We start from the raw sequence: 22,456 nt of genomic DNA on the forward strand, positions 1-22,456 counted from the left end.
CTCATGAAAGAAATTGAGGAAGACACAAAGAAATGGAAAAACATTTCATGCTCATGGATTGGAAGAACAAATATTGTTAAAATGTCTATGCTACCTAGAGCAATCTATACACTCAATGCAATCTCTTTCAAAATACCATCAACTTTTTTCACAGAGCTGGACCAAATAATACTAAAACTTGTATGGAACCAAAAAAGACCCCGAATAGCCAAAGGAATGTTGAAAAAGAAAACCAAAGCTGGTGGCATCACAATTCCGGGCTTCAAGCTCTATTACAAAGCTATAATCATCAAGACACTATGGTACTGGCAAAAAAACAAACACATAATCAATGGGCCAGAATAGAAAACCCAGAAATGGACCTTCAACTCTATGGTCAACTAATCTTCGATAAAGCAGGAAAGAATATCCAATGGAAAAAAAGATAGTCTCTTCAACAAATGGTGTTAGGAAAATTGGACAGCCCCATGCAGAAGAATGAGACTGGACCATTTCCTTACACCATACACAAAAATAAGCTCAAAATGAATGAAAGACCTAAATGTGAGTCAGGAATCCATCAAAATCCTTTTTTTTTTTAAGATTTTATTTTGACAGAAAGAGACAGCGAGAGAGGGAACACAAGCAGGGGGAGTGGGAGCGGAAGAAGCAGGCTTCCCGCTGAGCAGAAAGCCCAACGTGGGGCTCGATCCCAGGACCCTGGGATCATGACCTGAGCTGAAGGCAGACGCTTAATGACTGAGCCACCCAGGTGCCCCCAGGAATCCATCAAAATCCTTGAGGAGAACACAGGCAGAAACCTCTTTCACCTCAGCCACAGCAACTTCTTGCTAGACATGTCTCCAAAGGCAAGAGAAACAAAAGCAAAAATGAACTACTGGGACTCTGTCAAGATAAAAAGCTTTTGCACAGCAAAGGAAACAGTCAACAAAACTAAAAGGCAACCTACAGAATGGCAGAAGATATTTACAAATGTCTTATCAGATAAAGGGCTAGTATCCACAATGTATAAAGAACTTACCAAGCTCAGGGCGCCTGGGTGGCTTAGTCGTTAAGCGTCTGCCTTTGGCTCAGGTCATGATCCCAGAGTCCTGGGATTGAGCCCACACTGGGCTCCCTGCTCAGCGGGAAGGCTGCTTCTCCCTCTCCCACTACCCCTGCTTGTGTTCCCTCTCTCACTATGTCTCTAACTGTCAAATAAATAAATAAAATCTTAAAAAAAAACCAAAAAACTTATCAAGCTCAACACCCAAAAAACAAATAATGCAGTCAAGAAATAGGCAAAGAAGACATACAAATGACCAACAGACACATTGAAAAATGCTCAATATCACTTGGCATCAGGGAAATCCAAATCAAAACTACAATGAGATACCACCTCACACTGGTCAGAATGGCTAAAATGAACAACTCAGGAAACAACAAATGTTGGTGAGGATGTAGGGAATGGGGAACCATCTTACACTGTTGGTGGGAATGCAAGCTGGTGCAGCCACTCTGGAAAACGGTATGGAGTTTCCTTAAAATGTTAAAATAGAGCTACGCTACAGCCCAGCAATTGCACTACTAGGTATTTATCCAAAGGATACAAACATAGTGATCTGAAGGGGCACCTGCACCCCAATGTTTATAGCAGCAATGTCTACAAGAGCCAAACTATGGAAAGAGCCCAGATGTCTACCAACAGATAAATGGATAAAGAAGATGTGGTGTATATATATATGTGTGTGTGTGTGTGTGTGTGTGTGTATACACACACACACACTAGGATATTATTCAGCCATCAAAAAGAATGAAATCTTGCTATTTGCAATGACATGGATGGAACTAGCGGGTATTATGCTAAGCGAAATAAGTCAGTCAGAGAAAGACAAATACCATGAGTTCAGTCATACGTGGAATTTAAGAAACAAAACAGATAGGGGAAGGGAAGGAAAAATAAGAGATGGAGGCAAACCATAAGAGATGCTGAACTCTAGGAAAGAAAGTGAGGGTTGCTGGATGGAAAGTGGGTGGAGGGAAGGGGTAACTGGGTAATGGGCATTAAGGAGGGCACTTGATGCCATGAACACTGGGTGTTATATGCAACTGATGAATCACTAAATTCTACCCCGGTAACTAATAATACAGTATATGTTAACTAAATTGAATTTAAATAAAGAATTTTTTTAAAATACTATCCAAATTTAAAGAGCAGTATCTGTAAAGGAAGTCTGTAAAATTAGACTACATTAAAGTTAAGAATTTCTGTTTATCAAGACATTACTAAGAGAGTGGGAACCTAGACTGGGAGAAGACGTTTGCCACATATGTCAATAGACAAAGGATATTCAGAACTCTTCATAATCACCAAGAAAAAGCCAGACAACCCAAGAGAAAAAATAGGCAGAAGAAGGCACTTCACAAGAGCAAAGATGACTATCTAATAAATAAGATTTCAACCTCTTCAGTAATTAGGGAAATGCAAATTAAAACCACAATGATACACTATTCTACACTTGTCAATCTGGCAAAAATTTTAATAGATCACAACACCAAGTACTGATGAGGGTGTGGAACAATATAAACTCTTATATGTTGCAGGTGGAAATGTAAAAAAATTAGGCATTATCTCCTAACATTTGAGATACACCAATATTAAGATCCAGCAAATGCAGTCTAAGTAAAACTCCAGAGAAACCTGCGTGCATATTCACCAAACACTGTCATAGCAGTATGGTTTTCAAAGCCAAAATCTGGAAACAACCCAAATGTTCATTGTAATTTTATTTATACACTGGAAATGCTATATACATAGCAACCAGTCCAGATAGAAAAAGGAAATCAGAGGGCTCAAGAGAGCTGTCTTCAAAAGGAGAGAAAAAGGAACCAAAAAAAACCCTACAGATAGATTATCAGATGTGTTTGAGCAAGCAAAGTAACTCCGGAAAAACACAAAGTTGTTCAAGAAATGTAATTCTAGTGTGATACATAGCTCAGCTATGAATATTTTCATAGTCATGATAATGTAAAGTGAATATTAATAAACCACTGCTGTACCCTCTCAAAGAAAATCAGTACAAAAAGTAAAAGAGATTACAGGAAATTCAGCCTCGAAGAAGGCAGGAAAGGAAAAAAAGAAAAGCAAAGAAGTATGCAGATACAAAACACAAAAGAAACTGGTAGACATAAATACAATAGAACTGTAATGACAAACAGTAAACATATCAGAAATGATAATAAACGTGAACACAGTAGACTACAGAGGTTATCAGATTGGATTAAAAAACAAAATTCAGGGGTGCCTGGGTGACTCAGGCATTAAGCATCTGCCTTCGGCTCAGGTCATGATCCCAGGGTCCTGAGATCGAGCCCCGCATCAGGCTCCCGGCTCAGCGGGAAGCCTGCTTCTCCCTCTCCCACTCCCCCTGCTTGTGTTCCCTCTCTCGCTGTGTCTCTCTCTGTCAAATAAATAAATAAAAATAAATAAAAAATATAAAAAACAAAATTCAGGTATATGATATGTATAAGAGAAGTACCTGAAACAGAGACATATTAAGAATGAAAGAGATGACAAAAAATACACCTAATTAAAATCTGTCAAAGCAAAATGTATTTATTAGCCTTCAAAATTAAGCTAGAAATTCCTTAACTACTTCCATTTTTAGAGGGTAACTCTTATTTCTCATCATACTTTTTCCCTAAGGATGGGCTTACATAATTCTCCTCCTGAAAATTGATTACCAATGTACTAAAATGTGTTAATTCTAACAGATATTGCCAAATTACTTTTACACTAATTAATCAACACATGAGAATGCCCTGTTTCTCTTAGCAAGCACTATTTTATTATTTTTTACCAATCTCTTTGATAAAAGGAAATGATTTTGTTTTAATTTTGCATTTCTCCAACTATAAATATGGTGAGCATATATTTCCTCTTTTCTGTCTTTGTGAATTATCTGCTCATCTCTTGTCCATACTTCTATCGGGTTGTCTTTTTTTTATTAACTCTGCAAATTATGTTGCAAATTAATATTCTTCTCATTGCCTTAGGCAAAAATGTCCAAAACAATGTTGAATAATTGTGGCATTAGGTATTCCTGTCTACTAAATGGAATTAGCTCAAATATTTCTAATTTTAATAAACAGCAGGAAACATTAGGTTAAAAAGACTTTATCATATTTATATAGTTTTATTTCATTCCTATTTTACCTTGAGTAAAAGGTAATGGCTGTCCACTATCAAATATTCTTTTTCTTCATTTTAACTATTATATTAAGTTTTACAGTGTTAAAATGTTTATCATTAAAATATACAGATATTTTCAATAAAGGTAGAGAAACAATGTGTTTACCATTTGCAAAATTAATTTAAAAAATTTAACTGGCTCGTAAACAGGCAACATAATTTAAAAATGAGCTTACTAGTAACTTACTTTAAAATATTTAATTAAATAAATCAAAAGATAAAGCAACTTATCTCTGTATTTATTTTTTTTATAAAATGCATTTTCAAAAATGTTTCATTAGAAACTGGTGCTACAAAAATAAATATAAAACAAATATACATGTTTACATATGTTACTTACAACATAAATACACATTATTTACATGGTCAAAACCTCAAAGACTCCAGCATGTTTTTTCCATGATTCTCAACATGTCTGAGAAGTAGGGAAAACAATAAAAAAAGCATAAATATACCACACACCATTTATATATTTGCTTTTAAAAGACTGTTCAATACAAATATATGAACACAAAGTTTGGGGGTATATGTTCTAAGAGCAAAGTCCGGTGTACTATTTTAATCTATGACCAGTACATTTTAGAAGTTTCATTCTGTTTTGTTCTCTCATTAGAATACATCCATTATGGTATAGATTAAAACTGTCTTTTATAGAAAGGCTTTCTGAGGAAGTTAGATTAAATAAAAAAAGTCACTTTACTTGAAAGCCAACAAAGTTATTTATTAGACTTATGTATCTAAAAGGAGCTTTAATTATTCAAAACTCGGAGCTGGATTAGAAAACATCAAAAGGATGGAAGAAAGACACTGTAATTTCTGTTTGATGTTATCTGGCAATTTTTCATTTTCTCCATACCTAAGTGAAGCAAAAGAAAAAAAAAAGACAAAAATATAACTTAATTAATTGGTTTGTAGGAGACTACCAAAAGGCATATGCTATTTTTCAGTAATTCTTCAATGAAAGAGGTACCTCAGAAAAATTACACAAAATTATTTAAGTAGATACCTAAATCAAGTTAAGCATATCCAGTTTGTTTCCTTTTAAAATAGGCCACTTTCTAAATGTATTTAAAAAATAAAAAGAAAATTAGGTCAAAAACTTGAGCTGACTTGAAAATTGGATTCTTCATTAAATTGAAGGCCCTAATCTAAAGAACATACAAAACTTTATTAAATCATTTATTTCAACATACAGAGAAAACAAAATTATATAGCAAAGGGCTAAATCTCAACCATTATATTAAGAACTTACCTAGTTGTTTGACCATTTGGTGATGTATAACTGATAGAAGACACTCCTGCCTGCACGACCAACTGGGACCCATCATTGAACTGAACCCACACAGCTCCACTAGTTAACTAGAAAAATAAGTGTGCAAAATTACTATACAGTATAAGATTTAAAGTTCTTAAAAGGTACTCATGTTTAATAGGACTTTCATACAGTTAAAAAAAACAATGCTCAGAGCTCTTGGGTGGCTCAGTCAGTTAAGCATCTGACTCTTGATTCTAGCTCGGGTCATGATCTCAGGGTCCTAGTATCAAGCCCCGTATAGGGCTCCCCACTAAGCAGGGAGTCTGCTTGCCTCCCTCTGCACCCCCACTGCTCGTGCTTGAACGAGCGTGCGCTCGCTCTCAAATAAATTAAATAAATCTTTTTTTTTTTAAAGATTTTATTTATTTGACACAGAGAAAGAGAGAGAGAGAGATAGTGAGAGCAGGAACACGAGCAGGGGGAGTGGGAGAGGGAGGAGCAGGGAGCCCGATGCAGGGCTCGATATAAGGACCCTGGGATCATGACCTGAGCCGAAGGCAGACGCTTAACGTCTGAGCCACCCAGGCGTCCCAAATTAAATAAATCTTTAAAAAAAAAAAAAAAAAAAGCAACCCTCTCAGAAAACTACAAATATGGGATTGTGATGGTAGTAGCACTGAGAATATTCACATCTTTTCTGATTATTCCTTTAATAGCTATGGCATTAAAATATTAAAATTATTCTAAATGAATCCTGTTTCCTATTCATTTCTACTATGATGTCTGAGTAGTTTTGTGTCCTCCCCCCCACTCCAAAAGCATTTCTTTCTTTCTTTTTTTTTTTTAAGATTTTATTTATTTGACAGAGAGAGACACAGTGAGAGAGGGAGCACAAGCAGGGGGAGTGGGAGAGGGAGAAGCAGGCTTCCCACCGAGCAGGAAGCCCGATGTGGGGCTCGATCCCAGGACCCTGGGATCATGACCTGAGTTGAAGGCAGACGCTTAATGACTGAGCCCCTCCAATAGCATTTCTAACCAAGAAGAGATTTAGGAAATAACAAAAGTAACATTTTCTTAAATTAGGATTTCCCTCTATTCTTTGTTCTTGGGCTACAGAATCTCTCTTCTGCCTGAGAACATTACACCTTAGCCTTTGCAACTTATTCCTTTAGTCACTGATATTTGATATAGTCACTAATATACAATGTGGCACTCCAAACAGCAGAGAGAACACATGGTCACTGGAATCAAACAGACCTGAGTTTACAACCAGACTGCCAACTACCAAGTAAGACTGTGCAAGTCAGTCAACAGTTATAAGCCATAATTTTACTATCTATAAAAGGAGGTAACACCAACTTTATATATGACAATATATGTGAGAAACATGGTACCACATAGCACGTACTCAACAAATGCTGAGTTCCCTTCATTTATTTCCTACCCTCATAAAGGTCTAAGATGCATTTTTCTTCACTGGTAAGTAAAAATTACATGTACTATGCTCAAGTCTCCATCTTCAAGCTTTCAGATAATATATACATATAGGCTCACACCTACATATAATTCTGTAAGTATGAAACTCAATGTGGACTTAATTTTTATTTATTTATTTAATTTATTTTTTAAAGATTTTATTTATTTATTCGACAGAGAGAGACACAGTGAGAGAGGGAACACAAGCAAGGCGAGTGGGAGAGGGAGAAGCAGGCTTCCCGCTGAGCAGGGAGCCCAATGCGGGGCTCAATCCCAGGACCCCGGCATCATGACCTGAGCCAAAGGAAGACGCTTAATGACTGAGCCACCCAGGAGCCCCTGGACTTAATTTTTAAATGCAAAAATCCTTTTCTGCCAAATGAATTACTCTAGTAATAGATTAAAAATAGTTTGTAAAACTAAATGTCATGAACATCATTCTCAATTCCCAATAAGTAGCCATTATGAGACACCTCTATTCTGTTTGTTTTTTACGATTTTATTTATTTGAGAGAGACAGAGACAGAGAGAGAGAGTATGAGCAGGATGGAAGGGCAGAGGGAGAGGGAGAAGCAGGCTTCCCACCGAGCAGGGAGCCCGACATGGGGCTGACCCCAGGACCTGAGATCATAACCTGAGCCGAAGGCAGACACTTAACTAACTGAGCCACCCAGGCGCCCCTCTATTCTGTTTTTCTTAATTTATTTTTTAAATTGAAGCACAGTTGACATACAATGTTATGTTAGTTTCAGGTATACAACATAGTGATTCAACAATTCTATACAGCACTCAATGCTCACAATCTGTCACAACTCTATCACAGTATTATTGACTATATATTCCCTATGCTGTACTTTTCATTTCTGTGACTTATTTATTTTACAGCTGGAAGTGTGTACCTCTTAATCCCCTTCACCTAGTTTGCCAATCTTCCTCCCCTCTGGCAATGACCAGTTTGTTTTCTGTATGGATGAGCTTCTTTCTGTTTTGTTTTTTAGCTTCCACATGTAAGTGAAATCATATATTTGTTTTTCTCTGACTTATTTCACTTGGCATAATACCCTCTAGGCCCACCCATGTTGTCAAAAATGGCAAGATTTTATTCTTTTTTCTTATGGCTGAGTAATATTCCATTGTGTATATACACATACTTTCTTTTAATGTATGTATGTATGTATAGTTATTTATTAATTAATTTTAAGTGGGCTCTATGCCCAACGTGGGGCTTGAACTCACAGCCCTGAGATCGAGTTGCATGCTCTATGGACTGAGTCAGCCAGGCGCCCCTACACATACATCTTCTTCATCCATCTATCAGTGGACATTTGGGTTTAAAACACTTGTTTTTAAAACTGTAAAAACAAATGTCAAAAACAAATCACTTACGCCTTACCAATCTATTAACAATACCTAGAGTTCTCCAAGTGTGTACAAATAAAAAATGTCTAAAATTTTAATATAACCAATGTAAAAAAAGGTGTAAAATCTTTCTTGCAAAGAGAAATCTTTAAAATTATTTATTTTTTTTGATAATTGTCTAATGACTGTGAAAACTAAAGAAATTCATACTGAGAAAATTCACTTTACTATAAAAACTTCTCACCTGTGTAGCCCAACCAACATTTTTCACAAAAACAGATTTCAAAAGTTGTGCTGATTTAGGAAGACATTCTTTTAGACTACTAGAAGAGATGTTTGTTCCAGAAGCTGCAGCCGTAAAGCCACGTCCTTCATTTGTAACCATCTACAAACAGTAAAAGACAAAAAGATATTATTCCTTAGCATTTTTATAAGCCAACTTCAGCAAAACTGAAAAATGACTAGATTTTCATAAGCTGAAAATATTTTTAATAACAAAGTTAAAAAATTAAGATATAATCACATAATAAACTTCAGATTTAAATTAAAATATTAACAAAAAAATGCAAGTATATAACCGCATTACGGAAAATTAGAGAAATACAGAAAAGAAAAATCAGTTGCTGTTTTCATTTAGGTAGATTTCTTTTGCCTTTTTTTTCCCCAAGGTACAATTTTTCATAACTGCAATTATAGTATATACGTATATGTGCATGAGTGTACACAGATCTATTTCTTTAATGTTGCATTTTTCTGTATTGCTATATAGTATTTATAGGCATGATAGTTCACTGAATAAAAATTTAATAAGTTTACGTAACCAATGATCTATCATGGATATTAAGGCAGTCAATGATATTTTATTAGTAAAAATAAAATGATACATATAGTAACATATTTTGCTTTTTCCCAGAGGGGACAGGTTAGGCCTCACAGGGGTAACATTTAAACTGAGACCTGGGGGCCCCTGGGTGGCTCAGTCGTTAAGCATCTGCCTTCAGCTCAGGTCATGATCTCAGGGTCCTGGGATCGAGCCCCATGTCGGGCTCCCTGCTCAGTGGAGAGCCTGCTTCTCTCTCTCCCTCTGCCTGCCGCTCTGCCTACTTGTACTCTCTCTCTGTCAAATAAATAAAATCTTTAAAAAAATAAAAATAAAAAAAATAAACTGAGACCTAAAGGATGAGAAAGAATTAGCCATTAAGAGGTTAGAGAAAAGTTCCAGGTCAAGTGAATAGCAGGTGAAAAGGCCCTGAAAGTTTGATTTACTTGAAGAACTAAAGAAGGCATAGACAGTACAGGGTAAGTAGGCAGGGGAGAAGTAGACAGATGATAGTAAGGCCATAGTAAGGAATTTAAATTTTATATGAAGGGCATGAGGCAATCACTGAAGAGTTTAAAGTATAGAAGTGACATATATTTACTTACAGAAGGATTAAGTATTGGTGCCGGTTTTGGATAAGCAGCACTATTCATCATTTTATTCAAAGATGCTCTATCACTTATCAGGTAGTTTGAATCCACAGAAGGAGGAGGTGATAAGGCCTTAGGTGAACTAGTATTACCAGGTTTTCTGAAGGGGAAAGAAATGTCTGAATATATTCCCTTAAAGCTTTCAAATTACAGAAAACTAAAAAATGTCCATAATGTAAACACCAAACTACTTTTTTTTAACATTTCCGATACATCTTAGACATATTTAAAATTTTTTCAAACATTTACCTTCCTACAATTATTGGGAAAAAGGGAGCACTTCCACTTTTCTTTTCCTCTTCTGAAATTATGGATTCCAGTGCTAAGCAAATACGATGGCCCTATTTCAAAAGAATAGTGCTGTCATTATTTCATCTGTCACTTGGAATCACTATTAATTGGTATGAAAAACCTACCACAACTAGGTACATACCTCATTTGCATGATCCATATACATTTGTATTTCCCCTTTCAAGCTATTAATTTCACTTTCACCTTTTAAGGTGTAAGATTTCCCAGTCTTTTCAATCACCTGAATTAAATCTTCGGTTTTGCGTATCTTTGCTCCTTAAAGAATAAGAAGAAAACTACTCTTTTATCATTTCTTTAAATATTCCTGTTTATACTCATTATCATACTAGTGCATAAAGATCAAGGTATTATTTATATTCACTCACTGAACATTAATAAAATGAGGCTCTGAATATATTCAGTAAATATAGGCCATCCATTTTTTTCTGCATATATCTGGCTTAAGTTTCATACTTTTATGATATCTTAAAAAATCACTGATCTCATACAAAAACATAACTGAAGGATAGCTATAATTATATGTGTACCGTGTGAGTGTATGTGCTAGGTGTCCCTTAAACGGAGTTTTACCGATTAAAAAGTAAACCATCTTTATAGAATAGATTTAGAAAATAATATTCTCTAGTTCAACCCTATCCTTTTGCCACATTTCTAATTTTCATCATTTGGTATATGTGCATTTGAGTTTCTATTAAGAAACAGGATATTTATTTCAGGTGATTCTGTACTACCAACCTGAATGTTGTTAAATCTAAGCTATTTAGGGAAAGAGGACTAATATACGTATTGGAGAATAAGCTGTTTACATGAAAGTATATATAAATAAATTTGGTTAACATATTTAGCATATAGTACACTGTGCTGTGTAATTAATTTGTATGAATATATAGTTTATAAACTTGTGGTGCTGAATTTAAAAAAAAAACACAACTACTAAATTATAAACTAAAGGGAAAAAAATTACCATTTCTAAATGGTACTTACCATCATAAAACCAAACCTCAAAATCAGCATCAGGGGAATTCTCCATCAAAATGCATTTAGCATATCTTGTAAAATAAGTGATTTTGGGTGATTTAGATCTTACAAGGTGTACAAATCTGGAAGCATATTGATATTTTCGCCAGTACTTCTCTAGGGAAGAAAAGAAAAAAATTACCTAATAGTAGGAAATAAAGTGTTGATGTGACATATAAATTCCCTAAGTTTAATATTGATCTCTACTCTTCCTCAAAAATTCAAGTTGATAGGTTAGAAACCTCATTACCAAAATAAAGATATTTTAGTCATGCAAGTCTATTATTGTAATGAAAACTAAAGACAATATAATACAATTCCCAAGAAGTATATAACAAAATCTGATGAATAGTACCATGATTATTTAAAAAATCTCTTTCTTTGACTCATTGACTCCTTATTATAAGTAATGATTCCAGAAAAGTTTTAAAAATTGAAATGAAAAAATTTCTACCTGAGAAATCAGAATCAGACTATCAGGAAAAGATGTAGTTCTTTTTATGTTAGTAAAGCATAGAGTTTTGTGGTCCTACTATTCAAAATTAGTTTTTACAATTCCCTGTAACTATAGTCACTTACAGTATTTAGTCTTGTCTATCTGTTTTGATTTCTAATAGGGTTAGGTTAGATAGGTTTTCTTGTTTGATTCTAAAAGTCACTTCAGTGAAGTCTTACTATTCAATATTTAATTCCCCCATCCATAATATCCAGAAGCTGAACAAGGAGTCAAATTTGGGTAGCCATAATTATAGATGATCATTTATGGAGCATAATAATGCTTTCAAAAGTCAAAAATTGATACTTTATGTTGAATTTTAAACAAGATTCTAGACAAATTAGTAACTAAACAAGTGTATGTATTATATTTGTGTGATATATGACTAATATTCCATAGTTTTTACTTAAATACGTGATAACATACATTATGAATAAACATTGGATTAGTAAATTACACATCTCACCATATATAAAATATGAGAACATGAGCTGCAGCCTGGCTGAAGCAAGACATTTACAATCGATGATATTCACACATACGGAGTTTACGTATGTATAAATCCATTATCTAAATTTATTCCCTGGTAAATTTACATACCTGGTAAATTGTCAAAGCTGTACCTACTGATGTTGTCAGTAGGGGGTGGTGGTCTATCAGCAAGAGGAAAACCTCTTCCATCATTGGGATAATAAACAGTGATCTGCCAAAAAGTTTTTTTAAGAATTCTAATTATATGCCATTAAGTTAGAGTGCTATATTTTGTTAATAAAATTATGAAAAGAGCTCACATGTAAAATTAAATATTATTTTATTGAAAATGTTAAATATTCCCTAGAAGTAATTATTTTGCCTTTTTTTTTTTTAAGATTTTATTTATTTATTTGACAGAGAGAGACACAGTGAGAGAGGGAGCACAAACAGGGGGAGTGGGAGAGGGAGAAGCAGGCTTCCTGCTGAGCAGGGAGCCCGATATGGGGCTCAATCCCAGAACCCTGGGATCACGACCTGAGCTGAAGGGAGACGCTTAACGACTGAGCCACCCAGGCGCCCCAGTTATTTTGCTTTTCAAACTTAAGCTTAAAGTTTAGATTTACTACAAGCTATAATTATTCTTAAAACCACATTAATTAAATATATGTAATATGCTATTTTAGTTTTTGAATTTCAGAGATACTATCACATTAAGAAAACCAATTTTTAAATATTTTAACGATATCCTTGTAGAACGAATTGGAATGCTAAATGCTTAATGATGATTTAAAGTTGCAAAATAAAGTAAAGCCACATTACCATATTTCCATCACTAGATATCTGAAGAACTTCTTTCACATATTCTTGAGATGTATGCTCCTTTAGAAGCTCCACACATACCTCCTCTGAATCAAGTATGCTAACCTAAAAAACAAGAAACTAACATTAGTAACAATTCTCTTGTTTACTATAATAGCTCTGACATATATAACACTTAAAAGTACTTAACCATAGCAGAAACAAAAATTGAAGTCAAAATCAAATGGCTGCTTCTCTGCAACAGTCTACACCACAGGTGTATTTGAGCACAATTGTGAAACACAAGGAGCAAAGGTAAGAAGGCATAATTAAGTGTGAAATGATAACCAGAGAGCAGAACGAAAGCAGAAGGTAGGGGTGGAGAATAAGGACTTTGAGAAGACAAAAGCAAGCCAAACAAAGGCAGATTGGGTGAAACAGAAAGCAAGGTACAAACAGGAGGAAGATGGAATTAAAAAATTAAAATCGCTATTCCCAATTCATACATCAATTTAAACTCTAAACTTGATTTTGTGTATACTTTTTCTTTAAATAATTCCAGGTGTTAAAAAAAAATTTTATTTTTTAGTTTACCTTTTTCATTTGAGACTAAATACCAAAACAAGACAAAAGCAAAAAGCAGTATTAAATATTAATTTAGTAATTGGAATTGTAAATAAAATAATATTTAACACAGTATTTAGCCCCTGTTATTTTTAAATGTTTCTCATTATCAATAATTTAAAATTCAAAACTTATCAGTACCAATTCACCATTCTTAAAGTAGCCAGAAGAAAACACTAGCTATTTTTCCATAAACTCCCGGTCTCTTTACTTTTAAATGAGTTTCTCATGTAAATATCAAAAGTACAGGAACTAAAAGAAACATATTTGATACAAGAAACCACATACTCAAGGAAAATACCACATAGTAATTTAGAAAAATGATAGACATACCACAGCCTTTTTGGTTTTCTGTCTAATCGGTTTTAACCTGTAAGCAGTCAAAGGAGATGTAATGCCTCGTAGTGTACGTTTCTGATAACCCAATGGTGGCTCCATACCCCTAGTCTTGCTTTGTTCAGAAAGAGGATCTGAGCCAAAAATAGATTCTTGTTGAATTATCTCCGGTTTACTTTGAAATGCAGTCATATATTTCATGGTATTCGGCTGTTTTGCAGGATGCACATTATCAGAAGCATCAGGGCTCTTTTTGGCTCGCGTCTCAGTCCAAGCATTTCTTGATGTGTCCTGCCAATCTGGATGGCCTTGGAAATCTCTGTTTGGGCTAATGCTGTTGTGTTCAGTATTTTCTCTTAAATGAGCTGCATTATACACAGAATGGAGCAATTTAGTGAAAAATGAAAAAAACAAGTCTACACAACACAATGTCATGCTAGTATAATTTTGTTTTGAGGTACAAAAGAAATCTAGTAAAAAAATGCTTATTAATATTTCTAACAAATAAGCAGTTTTAAGATAAGACATATACAAGAATGACTTTAAAGATTTTATTTATTTATTTGAGAGAGAGAGAGATAGAGCATGAGCATAAGCAGGTGGGAGGAGGCAGAGGAAGAGGGAGAAGCAGACTCCCCACTGAGCAGGCAGACCAATCTGGGGCTCAATCCCAGACCCTGGGATCATGATTTGAGCAGAAGGTAGACACTTAACCGACTGAGCCACTCAGGCTCCCCAAGAATGACTTTAAAGAACATTTTAATCCAGATTGCAAAGATATACCTTTATACTCCTAAAAAAGATATTAATAGAAAAAAAAGATATTAATATGAAATTCATTTTTCAATCAAGGCAAAATCAGGGTGACTTACTAATTCTAAAATAAGTAATTGCCAGTGTTCCAACAAGTACAGATTTGAGGAGCTCCCAGGTAATCATTCTATGTAATATGTAAATGTATCCTCTTTAAGCTGAGGACTGTCATCATCTTTACTTATAAAATATGCAAGTAAAAGCAAAAACAGTATATGAAATAGTTTTCATATTATGATTAATATTTAATATTACAGGGGTATTTGCCCCACATTTTTTAAGAGTTCTTGTTGAATTTTACCCATTTATATTTTATATGGTTTTAGAGTTCACATGGGAATATTATTTTTTTAAAGCCCCCTAAATGATTAGACTATATAGATCTGATTAAGGCAATTTTTCAAATGCTAAACTGTAAAAATATATATTGCATTTTTTCCCCTAAATGACTTGTTAGTGCTTTCCTTCCTCCTACTTCCATTATGATAGAAATATTTTGTACCAAATAATATTCTTTAAAATTGCAGCAGCACTACTAGATTATAAACAAGCTTATTTCTCCATCTCAGATATATCCGTATTACCAAATAGAAGTATCTATCAACACAACAGAAGGTTAAGTGCAAGATTAAGTACATGGCAATTTTATAGTTTAAAAACCATAAACTTGAATTATTATCATCATCAAGTACACATAAAAAGATTAATTCCCTTTTGGGCTCTTGAAAATAATATATTTTTTAAAAAGAAAAAAAGAATAGATGCTTGCGGTAACATAACAACTCTGCTTAAATTATAGTCATATTATGTACTCTTTGAAGTAATATAATACTTAGTACGAAATGATCTCCTCCTCCCCATATGTTTTCTTTTTTATTCTCCCTTTTTTTCCACGGTTATTTCCAACCCACCTTCTGTGAGTCTGTCATATTCATTAATAAGAAATGTTGAACTGTCAAACTCTGAATCTAAAATAATGACCTGGATGACAGCTGTTTAAAAATGTTTAGGTTTTGGGGTGCCTGGCTGGCTCAGTCAGTAGAGTATGTAACACTTTTGTTTGTTTGTTTGTTTGTTTAGAGATTTTATTTATTTAAGAGAGAGAAAGAGCACAAGCAGGGGGAAACGGAGGGAGAAGGAGGCTTCCCGCTGAACACGGAGCCCGATGCAGGGCCCGATCCTGGGACCCCGGGATCATGACCTGAGCCAAAGGCAGACGCTTAACCGACTGAGCCACACAGGCGCCCCAAGTATGTAACTCTTGATCTCAAGTTTGCGAGTTCAAGCCCATGTTGGCCTAGAGCTCACTTAAAAAAACAAAACAAAACAAAACAAAACAAAACAAAAAAAACCCATTAAGGTTTTAGTAGCTGTGTACTTTAGTGTATGTAAGGTCCCACTGGTAAACCATGATGTCCACATCAGCTACTACTTAAAAATAAGGTCAACCATCTTTTGATTATTTTATAGGCACTGATAGTAGGTGCTTCTTACAGATAGGCTGCAAGAACAGAGAGATAAAGAGTAAAGTCTATGAGCCAGACTGCTTGTATTGGAATCGTGGCTCCTCTGCTTAGAGGCAGTGGTGTAGCTTGGCAAATTAAGCTCTCTGCAACACAAAGAAGATAGGGCTAATGATATTATCTTCATATTTTTCTTTAAAAGATTTTACTTATTTATTTGAGAGAAAGAGAACAAGCAGTGGGGTGGGGCAGAGGGAGAGAGAGAAAAGCAGACTCCCCGCTGAGCAGGAAGCCCGATGCAGGGCTCCATCCCAGCATCCGGAGATCATGCGTGACCTGAGCCGAAGGCAGACGCTCAACCGACTGAGCCACCCAGGCACCCCTAGCTTCGTATTTTTTGTGTGTGAGAATTTAATAAGTTAATATTTGTTAAGCATTAAGGACAGTAACTGATATAGCAAATACTCAAAATGAGTAAAGTTATTATTACTGTTATTGTAATATAGTTTATTGAAAATGTATTATTATTATTTTTAATGTATTATTTTCTTTAGAAAACCCAAACAGAAAACTCACCCTTTATTTGCAGATTCCCAAACCACTGTTGCACCATTTCAGTCTGAGACGTTTGGTCTGGAAATGGAAAAGGAGTTTTTCCTGGACAAAGATGACTGGAGCTAAACAGAGAAAAAAAAATTCCGATAAACTAATAAAAAAATTATCAGGTAATGACTTTTGAAGATAAAAATATTTCAAAAGGTAGTTATCTTTTGATCTGAATACCTAAAAATTTTAGAGTAACTATAGAAACCAATATTTGCATAATTAAATTGTCTCTAAGAAGCTAAACTTCCAGATCAAAATGCCAATGGTACTGTGACAATGTTTCTACATGGCTATTGCCATCTTGTAATTTAAGCATAAAAATCAAAGATCAGAAAAAGGAAAAAATAAACACTACAGTCATCAAAAAATTGCCTTCATGTGAGAAGCAGTCAATATGATTACTCATCACTTGCTCAGCTTGTGTGTGTGAGTGTGTGTGTGTGTGTGTGAGAGAGAGGGATAGAGAAAGAGAGAGAACAGTTACTATCAGAGTACTTTAGGGATCAGACACGTTTAATATGATACTTTGCACTGGAGACCTGCTTCCTATAAAACAAAAAATGAAACAAAATTCTCAAGTATTAAACACATTCATGAGCACATACACTTATTATGAAAGAGGTTTTTTGGTTTTTTTTTAAAGATTTTATTTATTTGACAGAGAGAGACACAGCAGGAGAGGAAACACTAGCAGGGGTAGTGGGAGAGGGAGAAGCAGGCTCCCCGCTGAGCAGGGAGCCCGATGCGGGGCTCGATCCCAGGGCCCTGAGATCATGACCTGAGCCGAAGGCAGATGCCCAATGACTGAGCCACCCAGGCGCCCCTATGAAAGAGTTTCTTAACTACAATTAAAAATCATCATTCTGATTTTCTTTCTAATAAGAAATAGAAACCATAGCTAAGAAGTACCCCAGGAACATCTGACAATATTAGAAAAAATTAACCCTCCTTAGTTAGATGCAGCTTCCTATTTGTACTAATATAACATTTATAGAAAAATAAAATGCTTTTCATAGAATTCTTCTTACCGTGCTTGATCATTATCAGGTCTTTCAAAAGATCCAGAACTATTGGATGTCTTTTCTTTAAAGAAGTGAAAAATATTGGTATTGCTGTTTGTAGGTGAGTATCTTTCTTCATTTTCATCTACTCCTGATCTTTTGGATTTTGAAAGCATTTCTGCTGAGCGACATCGTTCCATTGTAAATGTTTTTGCTCGAGACTGACTATTAGAAGTGCCAGATCTATCAGAGGAATGGGCTCTACGAAGGTATCGAGAATGTGGCCTTTCTTCTATATCCTGGGTCACTCTTCCCCTTCCACTGTTACTGGTTTCTTGTTCTTGATTTCGCCACTGAGTATAAAGACTGCTTCCATCTCCTGAAGAAGAAAAATCACTTGAATTTTTATTCTTTGGAAATATCGTCACTTTATTTGGGAGTGGCTGACCAATCAAAAGTCTTCTTCTGTCAAAGAAACTACCACTTACACTGGTACTGGAAGAAGCTGTAATTGCAGTAGAAATTGTGGCATGTCCACTATCAATTGAGTCTTCTACAGTTCCTAAATCTTTACTTTTTGTTGAAGAATTTCGGGACATAAAAGGATGGTCTAATACTGAAGACAGACTTAAACGATCTGCTGGATTTCTACGAAGTAACTGGTGAATAAGGTCCTTGGCCTCTCTTGTCAAAAAAGTTGGCATTTCATAATCTGCCAATACTACTTTATTTAATGTGTTCTTGACTGTGTCAGTGTCAAAAGGTGGTCTCCCAATAAGCAATGTATAAAACATACAGCCCAAGGACCAAACATCAGATTCAAGTCCATGTGCACTTCGAGTTGCAATTTCTGGTGAAATGTAATTAGGAGTTCCACATAATGTATAGTGCTTCTCGTGCGGCATTTTCAATTGAGTTGCCAGCCCAAAATCAGCAATCTTGATGTTCATATTACGAGTAAGTAAGAGGTTAGAAAGTGTGAGGTCCCGGTGTAATATACCATGAGAATGGAGATACAACATTCCTGTGATGATCTGGTGCATAAAGTGTCGAGCTGTTGGAATGCAAAAAATAAAATTTATAATTTAGAAAATATGATTCAGTATTTAGAATCTTAGAATTCAGTTTTTAGAAACCCAAGTACATGTGCCACAGTATTACATTAGAACACCAGCTTGCAGCTTAGTTTTACCAACCAAAGTACTATTATGATAATTTTATAATAGCCTTTAAGTCCCCTTAAGACAACTGGGCCGTTGAGTAAAATTTAAATACACAAAAGAAAAAAAGCAGCCACCTACCTTCGTTTTCTGAGAATGGTTTCATTCTGTTCTTTAGATACCTGTTCATTTCTCCATTATGGCACATTTCTAATACTAGATACACATAATTGTTATCTTCAAAATAGTTATACAGCTGAAATGTAAAAGGGCATAGTAAATGATAATATACAAAAATTCAATGTCCTTGGTCACTTTTATAAAATTTGTATTACCTCCAAGATAGAAGGATGTTTCAACTGGCAATGTATTTTCACCTCATTTTGGACTCTCTGCACCATTCCAGCTTTGTACATGGCTTTCTTATCTATCTAAAAATAACATGAGACATTTAAATGTTGATGATGACCTTCCAAATGTGAAGTTTTCAGAAGTTAACTCTGGAGAGAAAGTATACTTTAAAATATTCTTAAGTCCTTTTATCTACTTCTTTATGAGGTCAATTTACTCTATTGTCTGTTTTCCCCATGCACCTAACAGAGTGCTTGGCAGAATGGACATTCAGTAAAAGTTTACCCAATGCATTCTAATATCCCTTCCCAACTTAAAGAATTTAAGAGCACAACTATCATATCTATAACAAGCAACAAAAATCTAGCCACGCTAGATTTAAATTATCTGTTCCTCTTTTTCTACTAGACAAGCTTTTAAAATAAAACTTCCCTTTCCCTCCTGGTTTAGATTAAGTGATTCTTAATTTGTTTATGATACTCCTATTAGACTGACCCCCCTAACAATCAAAACATAGTATTTTAGAGTGTTACAAGTGTAATATAGAAGTAGCACAAGTCCTACTCATTATTATAAACAAATTATTTGTTCTTTGATTTCTATCAATTACTACAAGTTTGCATAATAACAAGTACTAGGTCTACTGAACATGAATGAAAATAAAACACTTATTTAAGCACAGTCAAGGATCTCCTAACACATCTGTAAGGTCAATCGCTGGACTTGGCACTATTGTCTTCTGCATAAGCAATGGGTTCTCTCCACCCTTAATTTAAAAAAAAGCCTCATAGGTAAAGAGTTTCTTACAATTTAAGTCACCTCTCTAATTACTTGCAAAGTAGAGGTGAAAAGTTGATTAATATATTCTTACCATTTTGATTGCAACTTCCAAACCAGTGTGAATGGACTCAGCTCTGTAGACACCAGCAAATGATCCTTTACCAAGCAGATTCCCAACTTTAAAATCCTTTAAAGTTAAAATTAAAGATATGTGTGATGACTCACAGGAGTAAAAAAGAAGACAGGAAGAGACTGGAAAAAGATGATAAAATGGATCAAGAGGGGAATATGAATTCAAAATTCAAGCAGGTATTACACCTCCATACAGCAGGTGTCTGGGGTGGAAAGCATGCTGACGCCTTGTGGGGATCCCTGAAAGTCCAGGCTGGGCTTCAGATACAGCACGCTAATGAACTGCTTTCTCAACCTCAGTGCAACTTCAGCACCTTGCTCCCACCTCCAGCCAACCCCTGGGAGCAGAGGGCTCCGCTGGAATCCCGCCGCAGCTCCCGCCTGAGGTAACCGCCATCCCCTCGGAGAAGGGGGTGGCAGTTTTGCCCTGTTCTAGCGCGGCAGACCCGGCGGGATAGCCTTGGTGTCCGGAGACGGACGGGCGGGGCCGCGAGCGACTCACCTTTCCCCCAACACCCCAGCCTGAGGGGCGGGGCGCTCCGCCCTAGACAGCCTGGCCGGCGGTTGGGACTCTCCCAAATCACCTCGGCGCCCGCCCCGCAGCCGTTAGATTCGCCTGGTCCCCTTTCTGCCGCAGTCTCGAGTCCTGCCACTCCAACTACCCCACCCCACCTCCACCCTGCCCTGCAGACGATTGCCAAGACTTTTCACCTCGATCTTCTCCCCGATGCAAGTCGCCATATTTCCAGGCTCAGGCCTGTGCTCCCCAGATTAGCTTCCTTCACGCAGTCCCTTTGAGGCAGCGCTCCAAGCAGCCAGCCGGTCTTGGCGCCCATCAGGCTTGGCTCTCTAGGCCGCCGCTCCGGGCGACGGCTGCACAGCCACTGAAAGGCCTCCCCGGCACCTTCCGAGGCCTGGGCGCCGCCTCCGCGCTCCCATTTTGAAAAACTCCCGCCGGTTGCCGTCCCAGCCAGGCTAGCCGTGACGTAAAGAAACCGGGCGCGCATGCGTGGCAGGCTCTCCTGCACGGCCGAAGCGGCCTAGAACCGGAAATGCTCTGGCAGCCCTGCAGCATTGCTAGGGAGTGTTGGCAGTCAAGCTTTCAGACGGCCGGGTTTACTGTGGATGAAAGAGCTAGACTGAAAGATGATACAACTGGTAGGCTACTCACTTGACTGTCCGGAAAACTATCTCCATTTCTATAAAGATTTTAAAACGATTTTAAAAAGTTCAAATGTTTAAATTTGACAGACCAGCACAGGGAAAAAAAAAAATCATTACCTAGCTTAAACACCCTTTGTACCTCTGCGTTTACTCCATAGATTTTCCTAACTGTAATGAATATGTATGGTGCTTTAAGAAATTGAACTCCATTCTTTATTTTGGTAAATTGCTGTTATGTAATTTGTATAGCAACTTACATTTAAGAGATCTGACACACTTTATGCAATGTATTGATTAAAGGAGACTTCTATAAGGTTGGAATGATCCACTTTTTGCAGATGAGAAAACTGATATTTATTAAGGATTTAAAACGAATGACACCACAAACTTAGATATTGTTTTGTTTTGTTTTTTAAGATTTTATTTATTTATTTGAGAGAGCGAGTGGGGAGTGGTGGTGCTCAGTGCTCAACATGACAACACCTATTTCACCCATAACCCCTACCCTCCTCTCTTCTGGTAACCATCAGTTTATTCTCTATAGTTAAGAGTCTGTTTCTTGGCTTATCTCTCTTTTTTTCCTTTGATCATTTGTTTTGTTTCTGAAACTCCACATATGAGTGAAATCATATAACTTACTTCGTTCAGCATTATACTCTCTAGCTCCATCATGTTGTTGCAAATGGCAAGATTTCATTCTTTTTTATGGTTGAATAATAGTCCATTCTATATATACCACAGCTTGTTTATCCATTCATCAATCAGTGGATACTTGGGCTCCTTCCATAGTTTGGCTATTGTAGATAATGCTGCTATAAACATCCTAGTGCATGTATCACTTTAAATTAGTGTCTTTGTATTTTTTGGGGGGGTGCAATTGCTAGATCATAGGGTAGTTCTATTTTTAACTTTTTGAGGAACCTCCATACAGTTCTCCAGACTGGCTGCACCACCTTGTGTTCCCATCAACAGTGCACGGGGGTTCCTTTTTCCCCACATTCTTGCCAACACATTGTTTCTTATATTGTTGATTTTAGCCATTCTGACAGGTGTGAGATGGTATCTCATTGTAGTTTTGATTTGCATTTCCCTGATGGTAAGTGATGTTGAGCACCTTTTTATGTGTCTGTTGGCCATT

At 36.1% G+C, this 22,456-nt stretch overlaps 1 protein-coding gene across 2 annotated transcripts; it reads right to left on the reverse strand.

The window, feature by feature from the left end:
- Positions 1-4,926: 4,926 nt before the first annotated feature.
- PLK4 (polo like kinase 4) lies at positions 4,927-21,109 on the reverse strand. 2 transcript variants are annotated; one of them, XM_021681466.2, is made up of 16 exons: positions 20,866-21,109; positions 20,114-20,209; positions 19,227-19,322; positions 19,033-19,147; positions 17,759-18,785; positions 16,701-16,801; positions 13,846-14,213; positions 12,910-13,014; positions 12,217-12,319; positions 11,088-11,237; positions 10,225-10,358; positions 10,041-10,132; positions 9,747-9,891; positions 8,566-8,706; positions 5,484-5,590; positions 4,927-5,087 (listed from the first exon to the last, which is right to left on the reverse strand). In XM_021681466.2, the coding sequence occupies exons 1-16, from the start codon at positions 20,893-20,895 to the stop codon at positions 4,985-4,987; spliced, it is 2,913 nt and encodes a 970-aa protein (XP_021537141.1). In that variant the 5' UTR covers positions 20,896-21,109; the 3' UTR covers positions 4,927-4,984. The 2 variants fall into 2 exon arrangements, with proteins under 2 accessions (XP_021537141.1, XP_044768562.1); XM_044912627.1 differs by lacking the exon at positions 19,227-19,322 and having other exon boundaries at positions 20,866-20,902.
- Positions 21,110-22,456: the final 1,347 nt, after the last annotated feature.

The sequence above is a fragment of the Neomonachus schauinslandi genome, chromosome 2 (genome assembly GCF_002201575.2).
Source record: "Neomonachus schauinslandi chromosome 2, ASM220157v2, whole genome shotgun sequence".
In the NCBI taxonomy this organism is placed as follows: Eukaryota; Metazoa; Chordata; class Mammalia; order Carnivora; family Phocidae; genus Neomonachus; species Neomonachus schauinslandi.